The sequence below is a fragment of the Sceloporus occidentalis genome, unplaced genomic scaffold (assembly GCF_023333645.1).
Source record: "Sceloporus occidentalis isolate IW3139 unplaced genomic scaffold, rSceOcc1.0.p SCAF_93, whole genome shotgun sequence".
Classification (NCBI taxonomy): domain Eukaryota; kingdom Metazoa; phylum Chordata; class Lepidosauria; order Squamata; family Phrynosomatidae; genus Sceloporus; species Sceloporus occidentalis.
The window spans coordinates 2,720,912-2,744,297 of NW_028317073.1; the positions used below are offsets into that span (position 1 = coordinate 2,720,912).

Sequence of the window (23,386 nt, forward strand, 5' to 3'; positions counted from 1 at the left end):
GTCAGTCCTTGGTCTTGTTATAGAATTATGATAGCCATGTCTATCCCAGGCATATAAAAAATTCTCTCACTATGCCACTTCTGCTGAGAGGCTGTTCCAGTTATCTACCACCTCTTAGCAAAGTAACCTTACATTAGATCTAAGCCTCTGACCCTCAAATGGGAGGAGTAAAAGAAGAAAGGAGCAAGATTTAACGTCTACTTTTACACAGCATGGGGTAAAATAATTTAACCATGCGTCTTGAACTTCAAAAAAAGACGTGCCATGCAGCATCATCAGCTTTAACGATTCTACCATATATAGTAATTCTGTGATTCATTATGATTAATTAGGACTTAGGAGAACCCACAGCTTCCATAAATCTAACAGTTGCTTCAGAGATGGAAGTGTGCCGAGATCCTCACATTCTCTTACCTTAATCATGTGTACGGCCTCTGATTGTGGCACACTGGATGAGCTTGAGAAAAAATTGCCCATTCTAAAAAAAAAAATAGGAAAAAAACAAACAAACAATTAAAAAGGGTGTGATGGGTTGACACTTTTCCTCCCATGTACACACTATAGAATTCCAATCTTTAGCTTCCTGGAGCATAATACATAAACCAGGAGGTAGCAAAGCATTAACTAAAGCTTATTTCTGCATGTTTTCAGTCATTGAGCCATAGGGGAATTTCTTTAGTATTTAAGGGAACCTGACTCACAGCCATGATATTGAAAGTACCTTCCCTTACGTGTAAGAGGCTATAACGTATCTGGGTAATATAAAAAAAAAAAAAAAATTCTCAATACATCATTCATCCCATGAAATAAATGAAGAGGTTATTCTCCACCCAAAAAGTGATAAGTTACCAAATCTCAATTTTATACATGTGGATAGGTCTCACATACAATAAGTTAATTCATAAGCACAATTATAAGAAAGGATTGAGAATTCAATTGTAGTCATTTATTAAAAAGGTCACAAAAAATATACCTAAATCCCAAATGAAGCAGAGGGTAATATAGAATGCCTATTAAAGATTATATGCATAAAAATAAACATACCAGTCAGTCTGGATATGAAGTATATATATATATACATATATATATATATATATATATATATATTAATAATACTAGACCTGCGCATTAATACCTCAATAGTTGTTAATGGTCAGAAAAAAAAAAAAGAGGAAAATTACCGCCAAGGCTAAATTGTTTTCGCAGAATAACCAAAACATTCTAATCTTATGTCATGAAGAAGAAAAAAAAAAAAAAAAACTTACATAAAGGAAAAGTACTCATTTGGCATAGTTGACAATTGCTGGGACATGCATAAATAAATAAGAGGGGACGATGGGTGCGTTTATCATACATAGATATCTACGGTTCCTAATATTGCTTGGTACATATCATACATAGATATCTACGGTTCCTAATATTGCTTGGTACATCTGCTTTTACCATTTTCCTTCCTACCAAAAGATATATCAGAAACGGCAACCATATTATAGTTGAAACGGCAAAAAAAAATGTAGCAAAATTTATTTTATGTAATACCTAACTAAATGTCAGTTACATTATATTTCAATAAGATACATAGATAGTACCTTACCTTGAAACAAAAGAAGAATTTAATCTATATAGCAGGTGCGCAAATCCTTTGTCTTTAAACTTCAAAGGCTTCTTATGCCTGCATTGGAGACACAGGTTTGGAAAAAACTATTAACACAGAATAAGTAAATGAGGTCATTGGCAGCCACCGTCCCTAAAAGATGTCAAAAGTTCCCCACTTCAAGGGGGATCATGAACATCCAACACTCACTTTGAACCCTAATGTTTTGCACCCCAGAGAATTAACCCCTTAATGACAAAGTCCGTACATGTACAGGCTGAAAGTGTATGGTTTTTAATGGGTTTACGGACCGCCCATCGCCCTTAAGGGGTTAAATCTGTTATTAATCCAAAACCAGAGGCTTCGGTCTGATGGAAGAGTAAACTTTAGTTAATCACTACATACACAACTTACAATTACAGGGCATATACGCAATAGAGACACATCATACCTCCTCCAGGAAAACACGCCCACCAAGAAGTTTCATCATACCACGAATCTGGAGTCTTTGCACCCAACATTGGATGGAACTCCATCACATGACAGAGTATTCCAGAATACATTAGTTTCTATTTGCGTTATTTATGAGTCATCAAGGATTCAATGAAAATGATTGGGCTCCTTAATTGGTCATTAAAGGGTCCCTCCACAGCAGCAATGAGCTGTATGGGGATTGCATGATCTAAAACCCACTTATCTGCTCCCAGCCTACATAAAATAAACATGAAATCACATCATTATTACGTTCTAAGGCAAAGGTGTGTGAGTGCTGATTAATGCAGCACAGAACTGTCAAGTACTCAATGAGTTAAACTGCCTTCAGATGGCCTCGTTGTGCACTTACCGTCAAGCACCTCTGTGGCCAGAATGAAGCTCCTCATCTACCCGTAAATCACTCCGATCACTTTTATTACTTCACTTACCTGGCAACAATGTTACAGAGGACAGGGAGGAGTCGCATAGCTGACGTACAGACCGACGATCCAATGCTCACTCTCTGTTGAACTCTATGATCCCAACATGCGCCGGAGCTTCCTCTTAAAAAGACAGGACCTAAGGCTGACATTGAATGAAATTCGACTCATTGGCGCTCTGGAGTTACAGTGGCGACATGAGGTACTACAGGACAAAGCTGCTATTAACCCCTTCAGTACCGGGACGTACCTGGTACTTCCTGGTTAACAGTCACCGGTAGACCGGGACGTACCAGGTACGTCTCCTCCAAAAAACGCCCCCACATCACCACAATCGCGGTGATCGTGGGGGCGCTGCTGCTGCTGTCTGCCCAGGAGTCCTGGGCAGACAGCACAGCCTGTCTAAGCCCGCCCCCAAGCCCACGATCACTCCCACGGAGTGATTTTGTAGGCAGAAACTGCGATTGCAGAAAAATCTGCAATCGCGGTTTCAGCTGCCACAGGCAGCTTCAGGGAAGGGGGGGGGGGGTATTGAATGGGTCCCCACACAAGTGTGGGGACCTGATCCAACACCCCCCTGCTGCCTGATCGCTCCATGAGAGCGTCAGTGCAGCGTTAACCCCTTCAATGCCGCGATCGCGGCATTGAAGGGGTTAATTCCCGTTTTTTAGGGGGTTCTGCTGCTGGTGGTCTGCCTGGAAGCCCAGGCAGACCAGCAACAGCAAAAACGAGCCCCCAGAAGTCCTCTGATCAGTCCTGTAGGACTGATCAGAGAGACTCCTCCCCTACAATCTCCAGTCTATTGGAGATTGTGTCCCAGCTGCCAGAGGCAGCTTCAGGGACAGGGAGACAGGGTTCTTTGGTCTCCACATGAGTGTGGAGACCAGACCCCCCCACCCTTCCTCAGTTAACCCCTACCCCCCTCTTCCTCAATTAACCCCTTCAATGCTGCGATTGTGTATGACCCCCATCGCAGCATTGCAGGGGTTAATATTAGTCCCCACAAGCTTGTGGGGACTAAATATCAATCAATGCTGTGCTTCAATGGAGCATCAGCATTGAAAGAGTTAAAAAAAAATAATGTAAAAAATAATAATAATAATAAATTTTTTTTTAAAAATTAATAAAATAATAATAATAATTAAAAAAAAAATAACAGCACTGACCTGAAAGTCCAGGGTGCTTCCAGGTCAAATGCTGGGCTGATCAGATCGCCCCTGGCCAATAGGAGTGATCGGATCATTATGGTAGCCCACGGATGACCCTGCTCTACAAAGAGAGAGGGGTCATCTAGGGTAATTATGAAAAAACACAAATTATTAATAAATGAAAAAAATCATAATTATTACCTGATCACTTGTCGGTGACATTTTAAGTCGCTGATTATTGATCGGTCTCCCTGATTGATGTCAGCGGCCTAAACCTGTCACTTACAAGTAATCTGATGAAAAAAAATATTTAAAAAAATGTAAATGCACATGTTCCAGTTTTGCCCTCATAGCTTTCTCAAAAAATACATGAACCATGCATGTGAGGCCTTGTTGGAACCGGGGGGTGTTGGTGAACAAAATGTGGTGTTTTTTTTCCAGTGTTACACATATGCTGTGTGTAGAAAACGTGGGCATTACACACTGTTTTACTCCTACACTATATTTTTATTTTTTTTTTTTTCTCTGTTTTATTTTTCATTGAATGGAACACACGAGCGCCCCCTAGTGGACTTTTTGCTGTATTACACATATGCTGTGCAAGAAATAAATAGCAACATTGAAATGTATGTGTTAAAAACGCAATAAAATAATTTCCCTGTGAAGTTTGGCAGACATCAGTGAAGAAATGGCTGGCTGAAAACTGTCAAAACTACCCTAGTTGAACACCTTGACTCGTCTACTGTTCATAAATATATACTTTTATGGGGTAATTTACAGTGGGGGGGCTTCCAAAATGTCCCAAATGGGATATGGGCCCAGGAAACCAATTTCTGAAAACTTGCGCATGTTCCAGTTATGGCCTCATGGCTTCCTCAAAAAATGCATGAACCATGCATGTGAGGCCTTGTTGGAACCGGGGGGTGTTGGTGAACAAAATGTGGTGCTTTCTTCCACTGTTGCACATATGCTGTGCAAGAAATAAATTTTAACATTGAAATGTATTTGTTAAAAACGCAATAAAATAAATTTTCCGTGAACTTTGGCAGACATCAGTGAAGAAAAGGCTAGCTGAAAACTGTCAAAACTACCCTAGTTGAACACCTTGACTTGTCTACTGTTCATAAATATTTACTTTTATGGGGTAATTTACAGCAGGGGGCTTCCAAAATGTCCCAAATGGGATATGGGCCCAGGAAACCAATTTCTGAAAATTCCAAATGTGAAAACGAAAATGCGCATGTTCCAGTTTTGCCCTCATAGCTTCCTCAAAAAATGCATGAACCATGCATGTGAGGCCTTGTTGGAACCGGGGGATGTTGGTGAACACAATTTGGTGTTTTGTTCTGCAGTTGCACATATTCTATACAAAATATAATATAAAATCTAAAGCAACATTGCAACATATGCAAAAAAACAAAAAATATATAAAAATACCTCAAAATTTGGCAGCAATTGCCGATAAAATCCCTGTTTGAAAAGTGTCAAAATGACCCTAGTTGTACACCTTGACTTATCTACTGTTCATAAACATATAATTTTGGGGGGGTAATCAGTATCTGTGACAACTATTGCAGTTATTAGACTACCATGCCAAATTTGAAAAAAATTACATTTCAAAAACGTGATGCATGCCTTGCAATATTTGCCCTATACTGGTCAAAATAGATAAAAATCCTGGCCATGTTGGGTGGTTTCCAAATCAGGACAAGTTAATGAATATATCTGGGATAATTTTTTCCCATTGGTTTAATGTGTGTACGATTTGTATGTATACAAAACTGTAAAAAAATGCGGTTTTTTTCATTTTCCCCCCACTTTTTCCAGTTTTTTTCAAACAAAACAATGTACTACCCAGCTTACTATGGTTTCAAATGAAAGCCCTACTTGTGCTGAAAAAAACAATATATGATTTGTGTGGGTGCACCAATTGATAAGAGAGAAATTACAGTTGAAGAAAGACATGGCAAAAACAAAAAAACGGCTCCGGTCCTTTAGCGACACGTTAGTATCAAAATCCCGGTCCTGAAGGGGTTAAAACCACTTTCTTGCCCAGATCTCTGTACTGTGGGTAAACATCACGTAACGAATTTGATTTAGAGAAGGAAAACGTGAAGAGTGCTCTGTTCAAAGGAGCTTACAATCTAGAAGGAGGTGGAGGTATATTGCTCAAGAGGTGAAAATGCAAATGTTTTGGCACTCCCCTGTATCCCAGATTAAAAATTTGAACCTGGCTACAATCAGTGTCGGTCTTGGTGCCTGGCAAGCCAGGAAGCAACTGGGGCTAGCAGTCACCCTACAAAATGTCCCAATGGCTACCTTACAGCAGGACTGCAACTAACAATTATTTTAATCGGATAAAAAAATATAAATGTAAATATTTTGTTTATTTAAAATAACTGGATGTTAAAAACAAACAGAATAAAAAACTTTGAGAAAAATGCATTTCTTATTTCCCAACTTGCCCCCCCCCAGTTATGCACATCTGAGCCCAGGCTTGCCACACTGCCTCCCAGATATGCCACTCCACCCTCCCCAGATATGCTTTATATCCCCTATATGCGTTATACCCCCGATATGCCACTGTGCCCTCTGATATGCCTTATACCACCTGATATGCCACTCTTCCCCCAGATATGCCTTATACCACCTGATATGCCACTCTGCCCCCAGATATGCCTTATACCCCCCTATAGGCCATCGTGCCCTCTGCTATGCCTTTAACCCCAGATATGCCACTCTGACCCCCAAATAAGCCTTATACCCCCTATTTACCACTCTGCCCCCCTGATATGCCTGATAACCCCCTGATATGCCACTCTGCCCCCCTCCAAATATGCCTTATTGCCACTCTGCCCCCCCAGGCTTACCCACCATGCTCCATACTCCTTGGTGTCTAGTAGGGTCAGCTGGTGAACACCTGCACAATGCGCGTAGATAAACCTCTGCTGCTGGCCGGCACTTTCGCTGTAGCTTCTGTGAATGAGCACCGGAAGGTCATGTGATGCTGGTGCTCCATCATAGAAGCCCCAGTGGAAGTGTCGGCAGTAGCGGAGGTTGTCTGCGCGCATCGCACAGAAGCCCACCGGCTGCCAGAGAGGATACAGGTCCCCTGCAGTGCTGCTGGGGATCCACCTCTCCGGCACCAGCAAACGTTGCGCACTGCATGCAGAAAACCTCCGCCGCTGGTACTTCTATGGTGGAGCACCGGAGGGTCATGTCACGCTGGTACTCCATCATAGAAGGCCTGGCAGAAGTGGAGGACAGTAGAGGAGGATGTCTGCGTGCATCGCACAGGCGACCGCAGGCTGTCCGAGAGGTGGATCCAGGTCTCCTGCATCGCTGCGGAGGATCTGGATCTTAGTGTTATTATACGGCCTCTATTTGAGGTCGGATTTTAAGATGAAGGGTATTTTTCTGAGCATTTGCTCTGAAAAAAACCCCTCATGTTATATTTAATACAATTGATTCAACTAATCAATTAGTTGTTGCAGCCCTACCTTACAGGGGTGCCATAGAAGCACCTGCGATATGTGACTGATGCGTACGAGAGATATACACCTTCATTGACACATTGAAATTTTATTATTTTTTTTGCTAAAGATATATTTAGATGACAAACCTATAAACTTCTTGCATGTTACCTAAAAAAAATTCCAGGACAAGTTAACTGCTCTGTGACCAGGGTTTGTACTCCACAGTAGAGCCCTGCGAGGGACTGTTTTTTTAATCTCGCTCCTGATGAATTTCTGACCATTAACCCCCGTAACGTGTGTGTTCCACTCCCACCAGATCCTGCAACATGTGTCCAATCCCGCCCGCTCCCGCAAATATTGTTACAGCTTTTAGAGATAGTGAAGAATTTAATTCCCTCAATCACACATACTCGTTCATACAAACTCCCCCAGCCCCTTACCTGAACTCCAGATTCCCCACGCACTCCCGCAAGGCTGCCTTCGCGTTGCTCATACACAGCTTCTCTTCTCTTGTTCCGCCCAGGGGAAGAAAGAACGGAGCAGAGTCATGTGACATGACGAAAATTCACTTGACTCCGCTGGGTTGCTTGGAGGAACAAGAGAAGAGATGCTGTGTGCGAGCAACACCCGAAACACCGCCCGCACCCCGATGCAGTCCTCTACTCCACAGACCAACGCTCTTTTACTATGTTTCTCCAAACTTAATGTTCCGCCTCCCATACATTTTTTTTACATAGTTGCATTCTATATGTAGGGTGAAAACGCTGGCGATGTTTTCCAGTACACATATAATTTTTCGCATATTGTCGACAGCGTGTAGAGTGCCTTGTGCTTGTGTCATACATAATACTTCTTTTGCTGGACCTTTAAATGTGAAGTGAACCGGGCATCTGCAATGTGTGATGCTACATAATGTAAAAAAAAAAAAAAAAAAATTCTACATGGAAAGAAAGGGCAACGGTGTTTGAGGGAGAGAATTACAGCCCCCCCCATCTTTATGTGGGGGAATCTCTGTACATACTGCATGCCCTGAAAAATACCCCTTTTATAATCCAACCTGAAATAGAGGTCTGACTATAAGACTAAGATCCATGTCCCCCGCAGCGCTGCAGAGGACCTGGATCCTCCTCTCCGGCAGCCGGTGATGCGCGCAGACAACCTCCACTACTGCCTGGCACTTCTGCGACAGAGCACTGGCATGACATGACCTTCCAGTGCTCAGTCATAGAAGCCCGACGGAAGTGCGGGGCAGCAGAGGTTGTCAATGCACATCGCAAACACGTCTACTGGGTGCCCCCACTAGACACCATTCTGCCGCAGCGTACCTATACGTCCATAGGGGATTGAAGGGGTTAAAAATTTGTTGTCATGCATAGGATTTGAGATAGTAGTAACATTACAGGTAATTCTTTTGTGAAATTCTATACACAATGGTCACAAAATGTTTAAATAACTTTTCAAAGCTAAGACAGCGATTTGTAATTGGCCAATTTTAATTAAGAATTGTGTACATTAGCAGTGACAGAAAACAAGATGTACGGATGCTTTAAAAAAAAAACAGAATACAGTTGACTGAAGACAATTTAAGACTGTAGAGATTTTCTAAAATTACTACAGTTGACTATCTTTAAGGTTTTTGCAGTAACGAAACATTATATAAAAAGGCTGCGACCGGAAAACAAAATATTCCACATTTCTAAAGTGGGGGAAAATCTTCCATCTATCCCCTTCAAAACATTTCCCTATATAATGAAGCATATTTTCGTTTTTCAGTTTAAAGAGAAAGAAAACAAACAGTTCTTACAGAGAAACAAGACATTTTTCCCACTGCCAAAGTAAGGGTTTGTATAAAAATGGTATTAAAAAGGCAATCTGAAACTTTTCATTGTTTTGGCATGTTTTACTCAAAAATATTAGTTTTATTTTATGTCAATAAGGCTCTGCAAAACATTTTATTTACTGGAAAACAATATCACAAATTTCACCTCCATACAGTTAAAAAGTTCAAATACTTTTATTACTTAACATTTAGAACTCTACAATTTAATGAACCAATGAATGATCTGGAAAAAGAAAAAAATTACATCTTTGTTACCGAGTGGGAATTGAGAAATATTGAATACAATTTCTCAATTTAAATTACAAAGTTACCACAAAAATATTTTGCCAAAACATGAGAAAAATATTTACATCTCAAAAATATACAATACGCAAAAAGGTTTGACTTGCTGGTGTAGCAAACAAGAGATTTTCAGCATAGGCTGATAACACAAGCTAAGAATCAGTGTAAAGACGAAGAAAAAAAAAAAAAAAAAAAGGGAAAATGCATTAGCTATGAACTGCTTGTTTTGGTATATGGGCTCCATTCGTTGGTCTCCGGGTTGTAAGTTTCAATTGTGTTCAAGAACTCATTTCCATCAAAACCACCAATAGCAAATATCCTATTGCTAACTGCTACCACACCAGCATTGCTTCTCGAAGAGGTCATGCTGCCCATCATTTTCCACTCATTTTTGGCAGGGTCATACGATTCAACGCAGCTCAGAGCATGAGATCCATCAAATCCTCCTACTACAAATATTTTTCCTGTAGTGGGGGAAAACAAAATGGAAAGACTGAAGCACCCTAATCTTTACAGCCATGTATTATTTTCCAATAGAGGAGTACCATGTAATAGTGCAGATAATATTGGTTACACACACTATTTTATGAAACTTACAATCTTTAGCTTATCACATGCCACAAGAAAAAAAAAAAAACGTACAGATGCTCCTGTGCTATGTATGTTAAAGTGTGATAAAAACAATTTTTAAATTCCAGCTGTTCCAAGGTCATCATACAAATCTAGAACTTACCATCATATACAGAGACACCCGCTCCACGGCGGGCAACATTCATAGGTGCCACCAGTGTCCAGGTGTCGTTTTCAGGATTATAACGCTCCACAGAATTAAGGCAATTCCAGGATTCTGCACCACCAATTATATACATGTAGTTACCAAGTTCACAAACTGCTGACTGATGCCTTCCTGGAGATTATACAAAGATAAGTAAAGTGTTATTTATAGAAAATGCTTAATAGGAAATACATATATATAAAAAACCCAAATACTTACGGATATTAAGCGGTGCGCAACTTGTCCATTCCTTTGATACAGGGTCAAACACATCACTGTTTTTAAGGCCTTTCTGACCATATGGATCAGAACCAGCAATAATGTACAACTTTCCATTGAGGGCACAAACCCCTGAATAGAAAAAAAAACCCATTAACGGCAAAGTACGAGCAACAAACCATAATCCACGTCTGTTATAACCATTTAAAATATCCAGCACAAGAACTAAGGTGGATATGTACATGGAATTGGATTTATCTTAGGTGCTGCTCTAGGCCTGATCGCACGGAGGCTGGCCCAGGCAACAATAAAATAAAATTGAGGGCATCTTAAGTGTCCATGTAGTTTAACAGTTTATTCAGTATTTATAATACAGGTGCATATTCGATAGATTGGTTGATTTTAGTATTATACTTTACATAACATTAACTTGGCCTCTCTAAAGCATTACCACTTTGGTTCCATGCCTGTCTAAATAGCAGAGATGATTCCAGGAGTAACATACATTGAATATTCAGGCCCAGACGTACAAAACTAACATTAAAATAGTCTCATACCTGCATTACATCGATTGCTTCTGAGTTCAGGAACTGGTGTCCAAGTGTTTGATTTAATGTCATATTTTTCTCCACAGCTGAGGTCATCCGAATGACCATTTGATCCTCCAACCACATACAACTGACCCTAAAGTGATAAAGGTAGGGCTTTATAAATAAATAAAACTTTCAACTAAGGTTTTAGGGTGTGAAGTATGTGGTAGATATTGGTACACAATCGGGCTAAATTTAGCAGTGTTTACCATGTACAAGTTAGGCCAAACAGTATACTTTTTGGCATATGGAATTAAAGGAAAAAAAAGATTGACCATGAAAACCATTTAGCTTAATTTTAATTTACTAAAGAACAAAAAAAGAAACTCATCACAATGTACAAATACATTGTAGGGGAAATCCTCACCCCATGGTCAGAGCAGCTAAGGGGGCACTAATTACGATTAGAGCAGCTACACTTCCACTTTAAAAGTAGAACATTCTTTCAATCGGCGTTGTAAAGGCATGGAATGCCCTACTTATGGCAGTAATGACCATGGTCTGCTTAAAGGGTTGTTGTCCACCTTTGAGGTTGGATCAACGCAATTAGGCACTTGGAAGCTACATACTTTAACCCAGGGCCGGGCCGACAATGGAGCCGAGTGGGGCAACCGCTCCAAGCCCTTTTTTTTTTTTTTTTTTAAAGTGAAAGAGAGAGAAAGGGGCGCCGAGTGGTTTTCGCTTACCAAGCTGTCAGTACCCACTCGGCGCCCCTCTCTCTCTCCTCTGCGGCGAGTCTTCCTGTTCGGTCTCGGTGCCGGCTTGTAATGCTGAGTGCCGGAAGCATTACAAGCCGGACCCGAGACCGAACAGGGAGACTCGCCGCAGGACTGCTGAAAGGTAAGTACGGGGGGGGGGGGGGGGCGCGGCAGGGACGGAGGGAGAGGAAGGGCAGATAAGGGGGGGGGGGGCGCGGCATTTTAAAATTCGCCCCAGGCGGCATTTTGCCTTGGGCCGGCCCTGCTTTAACCTAAACATGCTTAAAGTGCAAAATCCACACTGCTCAATCATAACATTTATTCTGGAAAACAAACCATCAGCACAGCCATCTGGAATCGAGCTCTTGGAGTTTTCATGGGCGACAAGAAGGTCCAGGTGTCATTTTCTGGATCATAGCACTCAACTGTACGCAAGCACTCTTCCCGGTTATAACCTCCTGAAGATACAAGGTTAACATGTGAAGCAGATCAGGGGAAAATATTAAGGGGGTGCTTTGTTATGCTTGCAAAAAAACCCCCCCAAAAAACAACAGAACAGTGGATAATGATTTTTTAAGCTTCAAATGTCCAAAAGTGCTCCAGGTGGGCCATAATACATTGCTTATAAACACTTGCAAAAATAAAACTATGTTTGTGCGTTGTAAAATGAAATATCACTGCAATTAGTCATTTGCAGCTGGTTCTGGAGAGTTGCATACTGCCAACCAGTACAACAGCAATAAAAGACAAACAAAAAAACGTGACTATTTGTGACAGGTTGTGATATGGGATTTTGGTAAGAAAAAAAAAAAAAGAAAATGGTTTACCTGCTGCTATCAGTTTTCCACTTAATTCAGCTGTTCCCAGTCCAGAACGGGCATAATGCATTGGAGAAATTATTTTTTCATTTGACTCATCCGGCTGTATTTCTATACTCAAACTTTTTTTCAAGCATGGTGTATTTAGAGGAGAGTTCAATGGCGTATTGCGTACATGCAAGAAGATGACACACAGCGTACTATTGAGGACTGCCAGGCAAAGGTATGTTTTATCTACAAAGTGAAAATTGTTAATTGTTAAAATATGCAGTATATTTTATAGCAATGCAAAACAAGAAAAGTATCCCCATTTTTAATTACAATAGCCCATATATTCATGGCATGGACATACTTATTTTGAGTCAAAAATAATGTGATGTTAAAGGGGAACATTTCGTACTAACGGCATTTTTTCCTCCATTCATTGTAATCATTTGATATATTTGGTTTAAACTCTTGACTCCAGATATGAAAACATTTGCAAATACAACCGAGGAAAATAGGCAAGAGTATTGTGCTGATCCTGCTTTGATCATATCACTCCTACAAAGGCTGCCAAAAATTGGCTTAACAGAAGGGAAAGAATAATTTACTGGGTTAATAATCATGCATATCCTTAGAACAAGAGGTCTAGGCTTTTGAGCCACACTGCATTAACTTTCACAGTACACTCCAAATTTCACGTAAAATGCATATTGAAGTCAATCACTTACATACTTCCTTCATCCCATTTCTGCTTCTCAAAAAATACATAAGGGCATGTAACCATAAGTAAATGGCATGCAGCCACGGGGCTAGTTTGCAAAACCTAACATTGTTGTTTACAGTGACAAGAGCAGCTGTTAACAACTGATCTCCATTGATTTTTTAATGCTCAAGATATCACATCAACAGAAAAAGGAACTCACTACTTTTCTTCTCTGATGCAATGATTTTCCATTCATGTTTGGGGTTGATGGCAGCAGCTCCTGGAGGAGATAAGGGTCCGGAAGAGCTGCTGCTTGCATGCCTGTGATCATTTTCACGGGGGGATTTCTTCTGCAAATAAATAAAAGGATCTTTAATAATTGCAGCACCTCCGGCTGCCAAGTCAATCGATCAGTAAATGTAACTGATGATCTATGTAACAAAGGTAACACCGTAGTCTTAGTGCAAACATGCAGGCATGTCTTTTTTATTTAGTTTGTCCAATTACATACTTTCTTTCCCACTTGCACAAACAGTGTTGCGTGGGAACCAATTGTTGTTTTTCACATATGCAAATAGCAAAATCATTTCAATCTCAATAAGAATCATAATACACTGCACAGTAAGAAACTCTGCCAGCCATGTAGATATTAAAATGCCTCAGTCGATGGAATTTTATGTACCTGAACCAGTTGTATATGGTCTTCATCAACACCAAATATCTCTGTGGTTCCATCTAGAAGCGTTGCGTCAAGCAGCTTGTGCTCAGCTGAATAGTACAAGGTCTGTACCTGCAAAAGAGCAAACGAACAGCCTCATGGATAACATTTCCATTAAAAAAATAAAAATACTGCAGATATTCTATTCCAGGGCATCTTCTCGGCATGTACGGAACTCCACTCGCAAATCTCCTAAGGAATCTTCACTTCTTTAAAGGATTCTTCATTTTCCAAAACAAAAAAAATAAAATATGTACAGACAGAAACATCGTAATGCAAGATAAGACAACAGGACACCGGTACATACAATAACACCAAATATTAGTGGAATTTAAGGTTTCCAAAACCATGCATGTGTTTACGTGCCAAAACATCACAATTAAAACAAGTATGATAGATTCCAATACAGTTAAATAAGGAAGTATCACACCTTCAATGATATTCTAAATATGAGCCATCACAACATAGATACATTTTCTGAAGACCAAGTATCGTAAAGTCTCAAGTACACTACTAAAAATATGATCCTAAAGACACTTAAATTCTAGAAAAGGGTAAGCTTTCCTACAACTTTACAGTACACATTTCTTTAAATACATAGCTATATGGACCCATTGTACAGCGCTGCAGAATCTGTTAGCGCTATATAAAAACAAATTGTAAAATTTACCCAAAAAATAAAAATCAATCGTACAAATGCTTTTTAGCATTTCTCTTCCGCCCAACTGCAGATGCAGAGAGCAAATCACACTAAAAAACAGGAAGGGTCCCTCTTCTACCACTTTAAAAGGACATTACACTTGAGTAAGTGGGTGCTCACTACCAAGGACATCAGATTCTGTTGTGTTGCCATACAAACAGAAAAGACAAGTGAGCAGCGACCAGACAATTGTCTTTAAATATCACATTACATGAATAAAATGACCTATGGTGATAATGCCCAACATACTGTGGGTACAAGTTCACTGCATGTCTTCCCAACAAACTTATGCTGCTCAGTGTTGAAAGAGGTTTCTACATCCACATCATTTTCTGTTTAATAAGAATAACAGCCCTCAACTTACTGATTAAAATAACGGTGTATTTTTCCAAAATATTAAGAACTCAGATACAGTTCACAACTCCATCATATTAGGGGGAAAAAGTCTCTGTTAAAAGCTACAACCCTTCAGAATAGGAGTATGCAAAAGTCTGCTTTCAGAGCAACTGCATAGTTAAATACTTTATGTTCTGGGTTTTAGCACCGACTACATCGGTTTATAGTCTGTAAACCTTTTTAATGTATTTATTTTAAAGGAAAAAGGTAATAAGAACTACAGAAGAATATATGTAGATGAAAGAAACCCCTCTCTAAGCTATGCCTGTGGTAACAAACTATTCTCCATTTTTTTCTCCAACAAAGATCATCAATAATAAATGGTGTTTTCTTTTTAACAACGTAGCAGTATTGTTTAGAAATGAAATGCAAGAAAACTGTTTTAGAAAGGATTTTGCAGTAACGTAAATCAAAAAGATTTGTGAAATTACTGTTCTAAATCAGTAGCCACCAAGACTGTCAAACATTACTCACGTTTCATATTGGCAGCAAATGGCGATTAATTCCATGTATTTGCAAGCACATTGGAAATCTGAGCAATATTTAGAGTAAAACGGCATATGCAAATATTTGACTAGTGGAAGGGGCTCTAGTAAAGCAGAGGAAGAATCAAGTCTATAGGATAATTGCCTACTGACCTAAGTCACAAGCTTTTTATTCCGTTAGTTACATCTGTCAGCCTAAAACTTTAAGATTCCTCTCCTCTTCCGCCAAGATTTTTGCAGAGGACAGGATAGAATGGAGGAAAAAAAAAAACAACTAGTTTCTAAATGCCTACGTTACGCTTAAGTAGTTGAGCAAACCATTTCTAAAAATGTATTCTTGCAAAAACAAAATGGTTATACAAAATACATTGAGCACGCCGGTCCAGAAAAAAAAATAAAAAATAAAAGATATAATCCAACATAAAACCAAACTAAACCTGGGGAAAAGAAAATTCCAGCGCTCATTAGTTGCCATTCAATTTCTGGCAAATGATGAAAAAAAAAAAAAATGCTTGGCGCACATTCAATTAGAACGTTAGGATGGTACAAATCACACAAGATCCTGTAAAAGGAGCAAACACCATTAAATCATCATGGCTCTGCCCACAGCTGATGTTCTTAGAAGGATAAGGGCAGACTAGTGCTTCATTACGGTTCAATTGACCTTGAAGTATCTTCTTTTTCTTCCGTCTTGGGTATCCTACTTTTGTTAATTAACCTATGAAAAGATAATCAACGGGGAGGAACATCTGTTAGAACGTTTGTTCAGAATGGGGTCATTTCAAGCAAAACACCTGTAAGAAAATATTAAAAAGCTACGGTTTATTTTTAAGCAAATAACTCTTGCACTAGTACGCAAACCAAACCGAAAAAACGGAAAGAGAACCAAAAGGAAAAAAAAAAAAAAAAAAAAGATTTTGGGAAAATAAGATCTCACCTTTAAACCTACCATTTACAACCGAAAACAGTACTTTCTTTATTTTGGACTCTGATTATCATAAAAGGACAATTTTAATTAGTTTGAAAACATTAATCCTAGCATTCTAGAGATTTATTAGAAAGCCTCCGTTGTAAAACTAACCTCATCCATCAGGGACTCCAAGCTTTCTCCGTTTTCCCACAGGCTGCGCTGCACCCAGTTGATTACCTTTGTGTACAATTTACCGTTGCTGGGGAGGGAGACGTTCTCTTCAAGCATTATCTCCAGCTATAAAGAAAATGCATATGTTAAGAATTCGGAGATGCTTGCTGTGGAATTACCTCTGTGAAATGGGTAACAAAAAAAGACAGAGCCACTGGTGAGTAGGAACCTCATCATCCTTGTAAAAACCATTATAAAAACGGCTAGTAGGATTATATTTCACCATCCAAGGGTAAAGCAATTGTGAACACACACACTGTAGTGCATACTTTCACACTATACTATCACACCAATTACCAAGAACATTGGTAAACATGCTGTTGCTTTAAACACTCACTACTATCCTCATGACAAGTATGTCTTAAGATGACAAAAAAAATTCCCATAATGCCTGACAATCGGTATGGAACCGATCATAAATTACAGTATAGTGTATTTTTTTTTTACATTTTTAGTAGGCGGCTCTTATCACAAAACTAACTTAATCTAGAAGAAATATGTCCATTATAGGCTTGGCCCAGGGATTGAAACTCAATGTCTGATCAGGTATTGGCAGAATACTTGTTCCGGTATTACTATAACGCCACTTATATACCAGAATTAAGAGGTGTGCCATTTACAACCGCACCCTGTCGAGTCCAACCTTTTCTGCCTTTAAAGCAACACTTTTATATACATGAATATCTTATAAAATAGAATGCAACGATTAATGTGCACTTCCTGTGTACATGGGTCTATATACATGTAGAATTATAGAATACCCAACGACCGAGCCAATCAAAAATATTCATAGAAAATTGTAACGTTTAAGAAAAAAACTACTGAACACATTCAGAATAAAAACATGAAGTTCTGCAAGTGCAAAACTGTAAATGTTTTACAAACAGAAGTTAACAATTCATTCAAATTCTATTGCAGATTATGTATGAGAAAGAAAATGGAATTGTTCTTGTTTATTGGGCTATTCCATTTGTTGGCGATCTTCCCATTTTTCAAATTTTGCCCCAGAATCTAATTTTTATACGAAACCCGCATTATGTAATCCAGGATCAACTTCAAAACAAGTCACAATGCATTAACTTAACAATTTAAATAAGCTCCACAGAACAATAAGGTACATTAGAGCCATTAGACACTGCGTATGAAGACGGCTTGACTGTACTTTTAAAGACGAGGAATGTAAAGACAAAAACTACCTTAAGTCTCGGAAGTTTAAGAAAATCCTCCTGCTCGGAAATTATCAAGAGATTCTCTTGAATGTACGCATCGATTTTACTTAACAGACGCCAGTCCCCCATTGTGTTCACAAAGTTCCGATACGAGATGCAGCCTTGAACATCCATTTTAGAAAGTAAATAATCTCCACACACCTTTGAAAGAAAAGACAGGAATCGGACACATGACACACACTGAAGCCGCGGTCGCTGTCGCTTTTCGTTATACACAACGGTCTCTAACCCAGATTGAGCCGCAGGCATCTCAGCCCTTGGATTAATTCAGCTACTTGTTATCAGGCGCTGATACAAAGAATTTCAGGGCTGTTGGCAGCCACTAAGCTGTACACCCTGGGTCTAGAAAAAGGGTATACTTTGCACGGTCGGACTGAGAAACACCATAGTAACTGCAGTAACATCACCACAGATGAGGTGGGGAGCTGCAGCCCGTTTACCCCATTTTAAAGCATGCATATTTAAATACTTAAATTTGCAATCCGTGGTGCTTCTGTGGTGAGGGCGTCACATTAACTTACCTTATATTTTGACTACATAAGTATATATATATATATATATATATATATATATATATATATATATATATATATATATATATATATATATATATATATATATATATATATATATATATATATATATATATATATATGACAATTGGTAGAATTGGCTCTATTTGTCATTGATGTACTATGATAACTGCTTAACTACATGTAACTTATTTTAAGTGTTAAAAAGTGTAGAACATTCCCAAAGGATAAGCTTTTCAATTTTTACTCACTCATTATAAAGATAGAATTAAGACGGCAAAGTAACGGACCGATACATGCTAAAATATCTTAAACATTTTCATTAAACTAGAAATCTTTATGGCAAGAGAATTACTTGACACAAGGAGGAGTCTGTACCGTAGTGAAACCTTGCCGTTCTAAAGCAGAAGTGGATATTCTTAAACGGCCATTTGCTACCCGATCCTCGATGCTACTAAACGTGATCTTTTCCCAAAAAGATATCTTATGACATTCCGGTGAATAATACTATGCTTACGGAAGAAAAAAAAATGCACACGCTACCTGTCTTACTCGATCTATTTTAAGTTTCTTTGCTGCAGAATAGACATCTTTTACCAATTCTGTCTCAGCTTTAAGCCTGCAAAGATATGAATACATTAACTACATCACAACTCGGAAGGCATGGCAGTCACACAATTACATTAACAGAACAAAAGGGGTAATCAAGGCAATGACTGTTTCATAGTTTCTCTTAGGGAAAGCTGAGAATATAACATTATGTTGAAGAATAGTTGCCATTCTTGGCAGGAATATACAATATCCTTTTAAATGTTAAAATGACAGATAATGATCATTGGCTTTATTGCTGTGCAGCAAATATGTCAGCAGATGTAATAGAATAAACTGCAATGTTTTGCTTTAACATTTTCTTCCTCATTTCTCTACAAAACTGGAAATGAGGAAGAAAAAAAAATCCATGTACAGGACGACATTAAGGGTCAAAGCGCTTGCCCATTGTCAAAAATGACTAACAGAGAAGCATTGTTCGTACTTACTGAGACGTGTATGCATAATTTAGTAAGACTTCAACAGCCTCAGGGTTCAGATCATCAAATTTGACATGAGAAATGCCATGAGCTTCATTGTCGTTGTTGAAAATTTCAAACAAGAAAGGACTACAGCAGGCGAGGACTGCCTTGTGTGCCTGCATCTCGTGGCCGCAAACCTAAAAGCAATGAAAGTTTGAAGAAAAAAACCAAACACACAAACATGATAAATGTAAAGTTACCAGAATAGTTGGCTACAACATTAACAAAAATGTATTTATTTGTTCATGGTCTTCTATTGTATGCTGGAATAATGAAGAACCAATGTGAGGAAGCAGATTTTAAACTATACCAGTAATCACATACGACAAACTTATTTGAGTCGTTCGGTACAATCAACAGAACTCATTTAATAGCTGAAAATTCCCAAACAAATAATTAAACAAAACAGTAGCTATCTGCCAAAAGTAACCATGTTTTCTTGTTTTTTTTCCAGTCATAACTAAGCCTGAGGTAAACTAGATTACAATTTCTAATCAGATGTACAAGGTAGTGTGTGCTGAAGGTCATAAAACAAGAAATAAAATTGACAAACATACAAGCATGCTTCCCGTGACATCTTCAGCATTAGTCTTAGTTTGTGTTTAGGAGCCAAGAAAGCAGGAAAATGTTTAAAAAGTACAAAGATTCTAAAATAAAATTCTCTATGCTATCAATGCTCATCAAACTGATCACTGGGTCCAGTAATAGCTCTGTACTCACTTAATATGTCTTAAAATAAAGGGACACTTCAATGTATATAATAGCTGTGTGGTCCCTTTAAATTTTCATACAAGGCCTCCATGTAAGTGCATTTGGCCACTCAGAGTACTTTTAATATGCATTAGTCTTTAGTGAGGCTGCAAACATCTTTAACCCATTTTAATCTTCTTGAGAAATGCGCAGGCTTGTAAGTCTGGAGAACTTTGAGTGACTATTTTGACCATTATTACGAATATATTTTACTCTCATGTAACTTACAAAAGCGTGATACTGCTGTGTCACTAAATCTGTTTATTCTGGAATTAAAATAAACATTAGGTTTGATATTCCTAAATGGCTCATGGAAATTATGCAAAATACAGTTTGTCTTTTCTATCTGCATATTAACTCTTTACAGTCAGATCGCAGTGAATGGGTAAACTATATTTCTACTAACAGGCTCTTCTCACCCCTTCCCAAATGCTCTGAAAAATACCCTTCGTCTTATAATCAGACCTCAAATAGGTCTGACTATGAGACGACTAAGATCCAGATCCCCTGCAGCTGCAGGGGACCTGGATCCTCCTGTCTTCCCCACCCCACCCCCCGCCCCACTTACCGGTACTTCTGAGTATCCGGTGTGTAGCTGGGGCAGCGTGTAGATGTCTACGCAATTCGCGTAGACAACTTCCGCTGCAGCAGGAAGGAGGTGTGGCTAGCAGCAGGGGTTGTATGCGTCCATCGCGCAGACCTTCCCCGGTTGTTAGAGATCAGAGTTCCCCACACCGGTGCGGGGAACTCTGATCTCTAACAGCCGGGGAAGGTCTGCGCGATGGACGCAGACAACCCCCGCTGCTAGCCACGCCTCCTTCTGGCTGCAGCGGAAGACCGTGGGATCTACACGCTGCCCCGGGCTACATGACAGGGAAGTCAGAAGCACCGGTAAGTTTGGGGGGGGGGGGGGGAGTGTTAAATGGGGGGGCATAAGGCATTTCTGGAGGCAGCGTGCTCTGTGAAATGCCTTTTAACCCCCTTAATGCCACTCTGCCTCCAGAAATGCCTTTTTAACCCTCTATACGCCACTCTGCCTCCTGAATGCCTTAAACTTCCCTATATGCCACTTTTCCCCATAATATGCCTTTTAACCCTCTAAATGCCAGAGTGGCACATAGGGGGTCAAAAGGCATATCATGGGGCACAGTGGCATATAGGGGGTATAAGGCATTTCTGGGGCAGATGTGCATAACTGGGGGGGCAGGTTGGAAAATAGAAGGAAATAAAACCAAAATATTTTTCTCAATCACAGCTTTTATTAAAAAAAAATAGTTTACATGAATTAACATTTACTGGTAAAACTTTTTTCCTATAGGGTCGTCTTATATTCAGGCTTTTTCTTTTTTTTCCTAAATTAATATTCAGATTTTGGGGGTCGTCTTATAATCGAGCAAATACGGTAATCAGAAATATTACTGGTTTAAGAGATGTTTGCACTGCGATTCAGTTAAGTAGCTTCTCCATGCAAACATCTGCACCTCTTGTACTATACCACAACCCTATTCTAGATTACAAACGTTGAATAGCACCCTAAACATTGTGTGATAATTCCAAAGTGTTAAGCAATATCATGCATATCGTCTGTTTACCCATGGTATAGTGCTGCAAAATGCAATGCTATATAAATCAGTACATATTTAGTCTTAAAGTGTGTATTTACCACATGGGAAGTTGTGATCTCTGATTTGAGGGATGTAGCAAATACTCGTCAAATCACTTCGATGCACACTTTTGCAAAAAGTTATATTTGATCGTACGGGAATGTAAAAAGTTAAACAGTCAATAGTAACATGGTGGTATTTTAGAGGCACAAGGATCAGATGAAGAAAGCAATACTTAAACCTATAGAACAGCTATGTATTGTGAACTTTAGTCTACTAGACTTATTGTAACATTGAAAATACAGAATTATGTGAAAATTTAAATGATTAGACATGTAAAAGTACCTGAAGCTTGACATCGCAAAACTGTCCACTTTTCCGTAAGGCATTCAGTTTGGCTACAGATGACTCTATAAACTGCTCATCTTCGAAATTTAAAAACCCGTTCGGAACCATTTTTCCTAATGTAACTAAATAAAGGAATACATAAAATAATGGGGTGGGGGTTAGTCTGCTTATCATGGTTTTAAGACAACAGGCAGTTCTCAATTATCAAAACTTATTGTCAAAATAAGTATTGGCAATGTCTTTTTCAAAAGCTTACAGTAACAACCTATGTGGATTCTCTACAAATGCAATGATTAGTTTAGGCGTAAACTATCTGGACTGCCGAGACCGGCTTATACCAAGGACAGCCCATCTAGTCTACCGGCTGACTGTCAACTCAACAGCACAAAAGAGGCTACTAATGGCCTCTTATCCATAAAACAGCCCAAAAGATGTACACGCTTAAAGCAAGGACAATGTTTAGTAGATTAACAAACTTTGTTATATAAAAATGCAAACTGTGGGCCTATGTGAAAGACATAGCAAAAAATTTAAGTGAGAGAGGGGTATATTTTGTGTTTCATCCTTAATATGATAAAAACATGCAAGATAGCAGGATGCCTCGGTTACTGAAGTCAGAATGGCGAGGCTATGCACTTACTAGGCTATCCCCAAGACCCTTTATGAGTCAGGTTCCTAGATTTACCAGAAAAGACAAACCTAGTAATTAAATATATAAATCAGCACAAATGTATACAAACAAGCAATTTGATATAAAGTTACATAATACACCATTGCACCATTTTGGGAGATCTCGCACCCCTGGAATGAACATACAGCACCCGATGCCAGCCATTTCTTGTGCTCATTTTCCTCAAAAAAAAATTGTGGCTTACGTTTGAAATTTAGATTCATTGGATTTTGGAGGTTTTTGGGATGGGGTAGCAAAACTATACTTACCAAACACAGGTATATAGGCGAGAAAAGCTGTCTGGACAAAGATCAAATGAGCCTGCACCTCATTAAAACATAGCAACGCTTCAAGATCCAATCTGAAAATGTCTCAGTGTAAGAAAAACCTTTAAAAAGACACAGAAGCACAAACATTCAGACATAAAACAGCCTAAGGGGAAAAGGTACATTTTATCAACTGGGAGGTGGAATAACACCAAGCAAAGTTAAACTTATTCTGCATGCAAAACTCATCTTGATATAATAACGTCCTGTAAGAGAACAGTTTATTACAATTTTTTGCTCATTTACATTTTGGTTTTGTAAGATTAAATCAGAATTATAATACTACCATCCCTCAGACATAAATAGCAATGTTATATTTTCATTTGCTAGTAACAGAAAAGAAAATGGAGGGGGGGGGAGAAAAAAAAAAAAAG

General features: G+C 39.0%; 1 protein-coding gene across 1 annotated transcript; it reads right to left on the reverse strand.

Annotated features, from left to right (window-relative positions):
* Positions 1-9,464: 9,464 nt before the first annotated feature.
* On the reverse strand, positions 9,465-22,124 carry LOC149284430 (influenza virus NS1A-binding protein homolog). The gene is made up of 13 exons (XM_089496723.1): positions 22,014-22,124; positions 19,282-19,451; positions 18,788-18,863; positions 17,679-17,852; positions 16,423-16,548; positions 13,725-13,832; positions 13,263-13,392; positions 12,364-12,588; positions 11,873-11,994; positions 10,806-10,932; positions 10,249-10,380; positions 9,988-10,161; positions 9,465-9,718 (listed from the first exon to the last, which is right to left on the reverse strand). The coding sequence occupies exons 1-13, from the start codon at positions 22,122-22,124 to the stop codon at positions 9,465-9,467; spliced, it is 1,929 nt and encodes a 642-aa protein (XP_089352849.1).
* Between the last annotated feature and the right edge of the window lie 1,262 nt (positions 22,125-23,386).

What these genes read in the sequence shown, in the direction of transcription:
- LOC149284430 (XM_089496723.1), bottom strand. Translation starts at nt 22,124, where the DNA reads ATGGTTCCGAACGGGTTTTTAAATTTCGAAGATGAGCAGTTTATAGAG. An exon ending in ACCATATACAACTGGTTCAG is followed by an intron (nt 13,393 to 13,724) that starts GTACATAAAATT and finishes ATTTATTTGCAG; the next exon opens with AAGAAATCCCCCCGTGAAAA. An exon ending in TGCATCAGAGAAGAAAAGTA is followed by an intron (nt 12,589 to 13,262) that starts GTGAGTTCCTTT and finishes TTCACTTTGTAG; the next exon opens with ATAAAACATACCTTTGCCTG.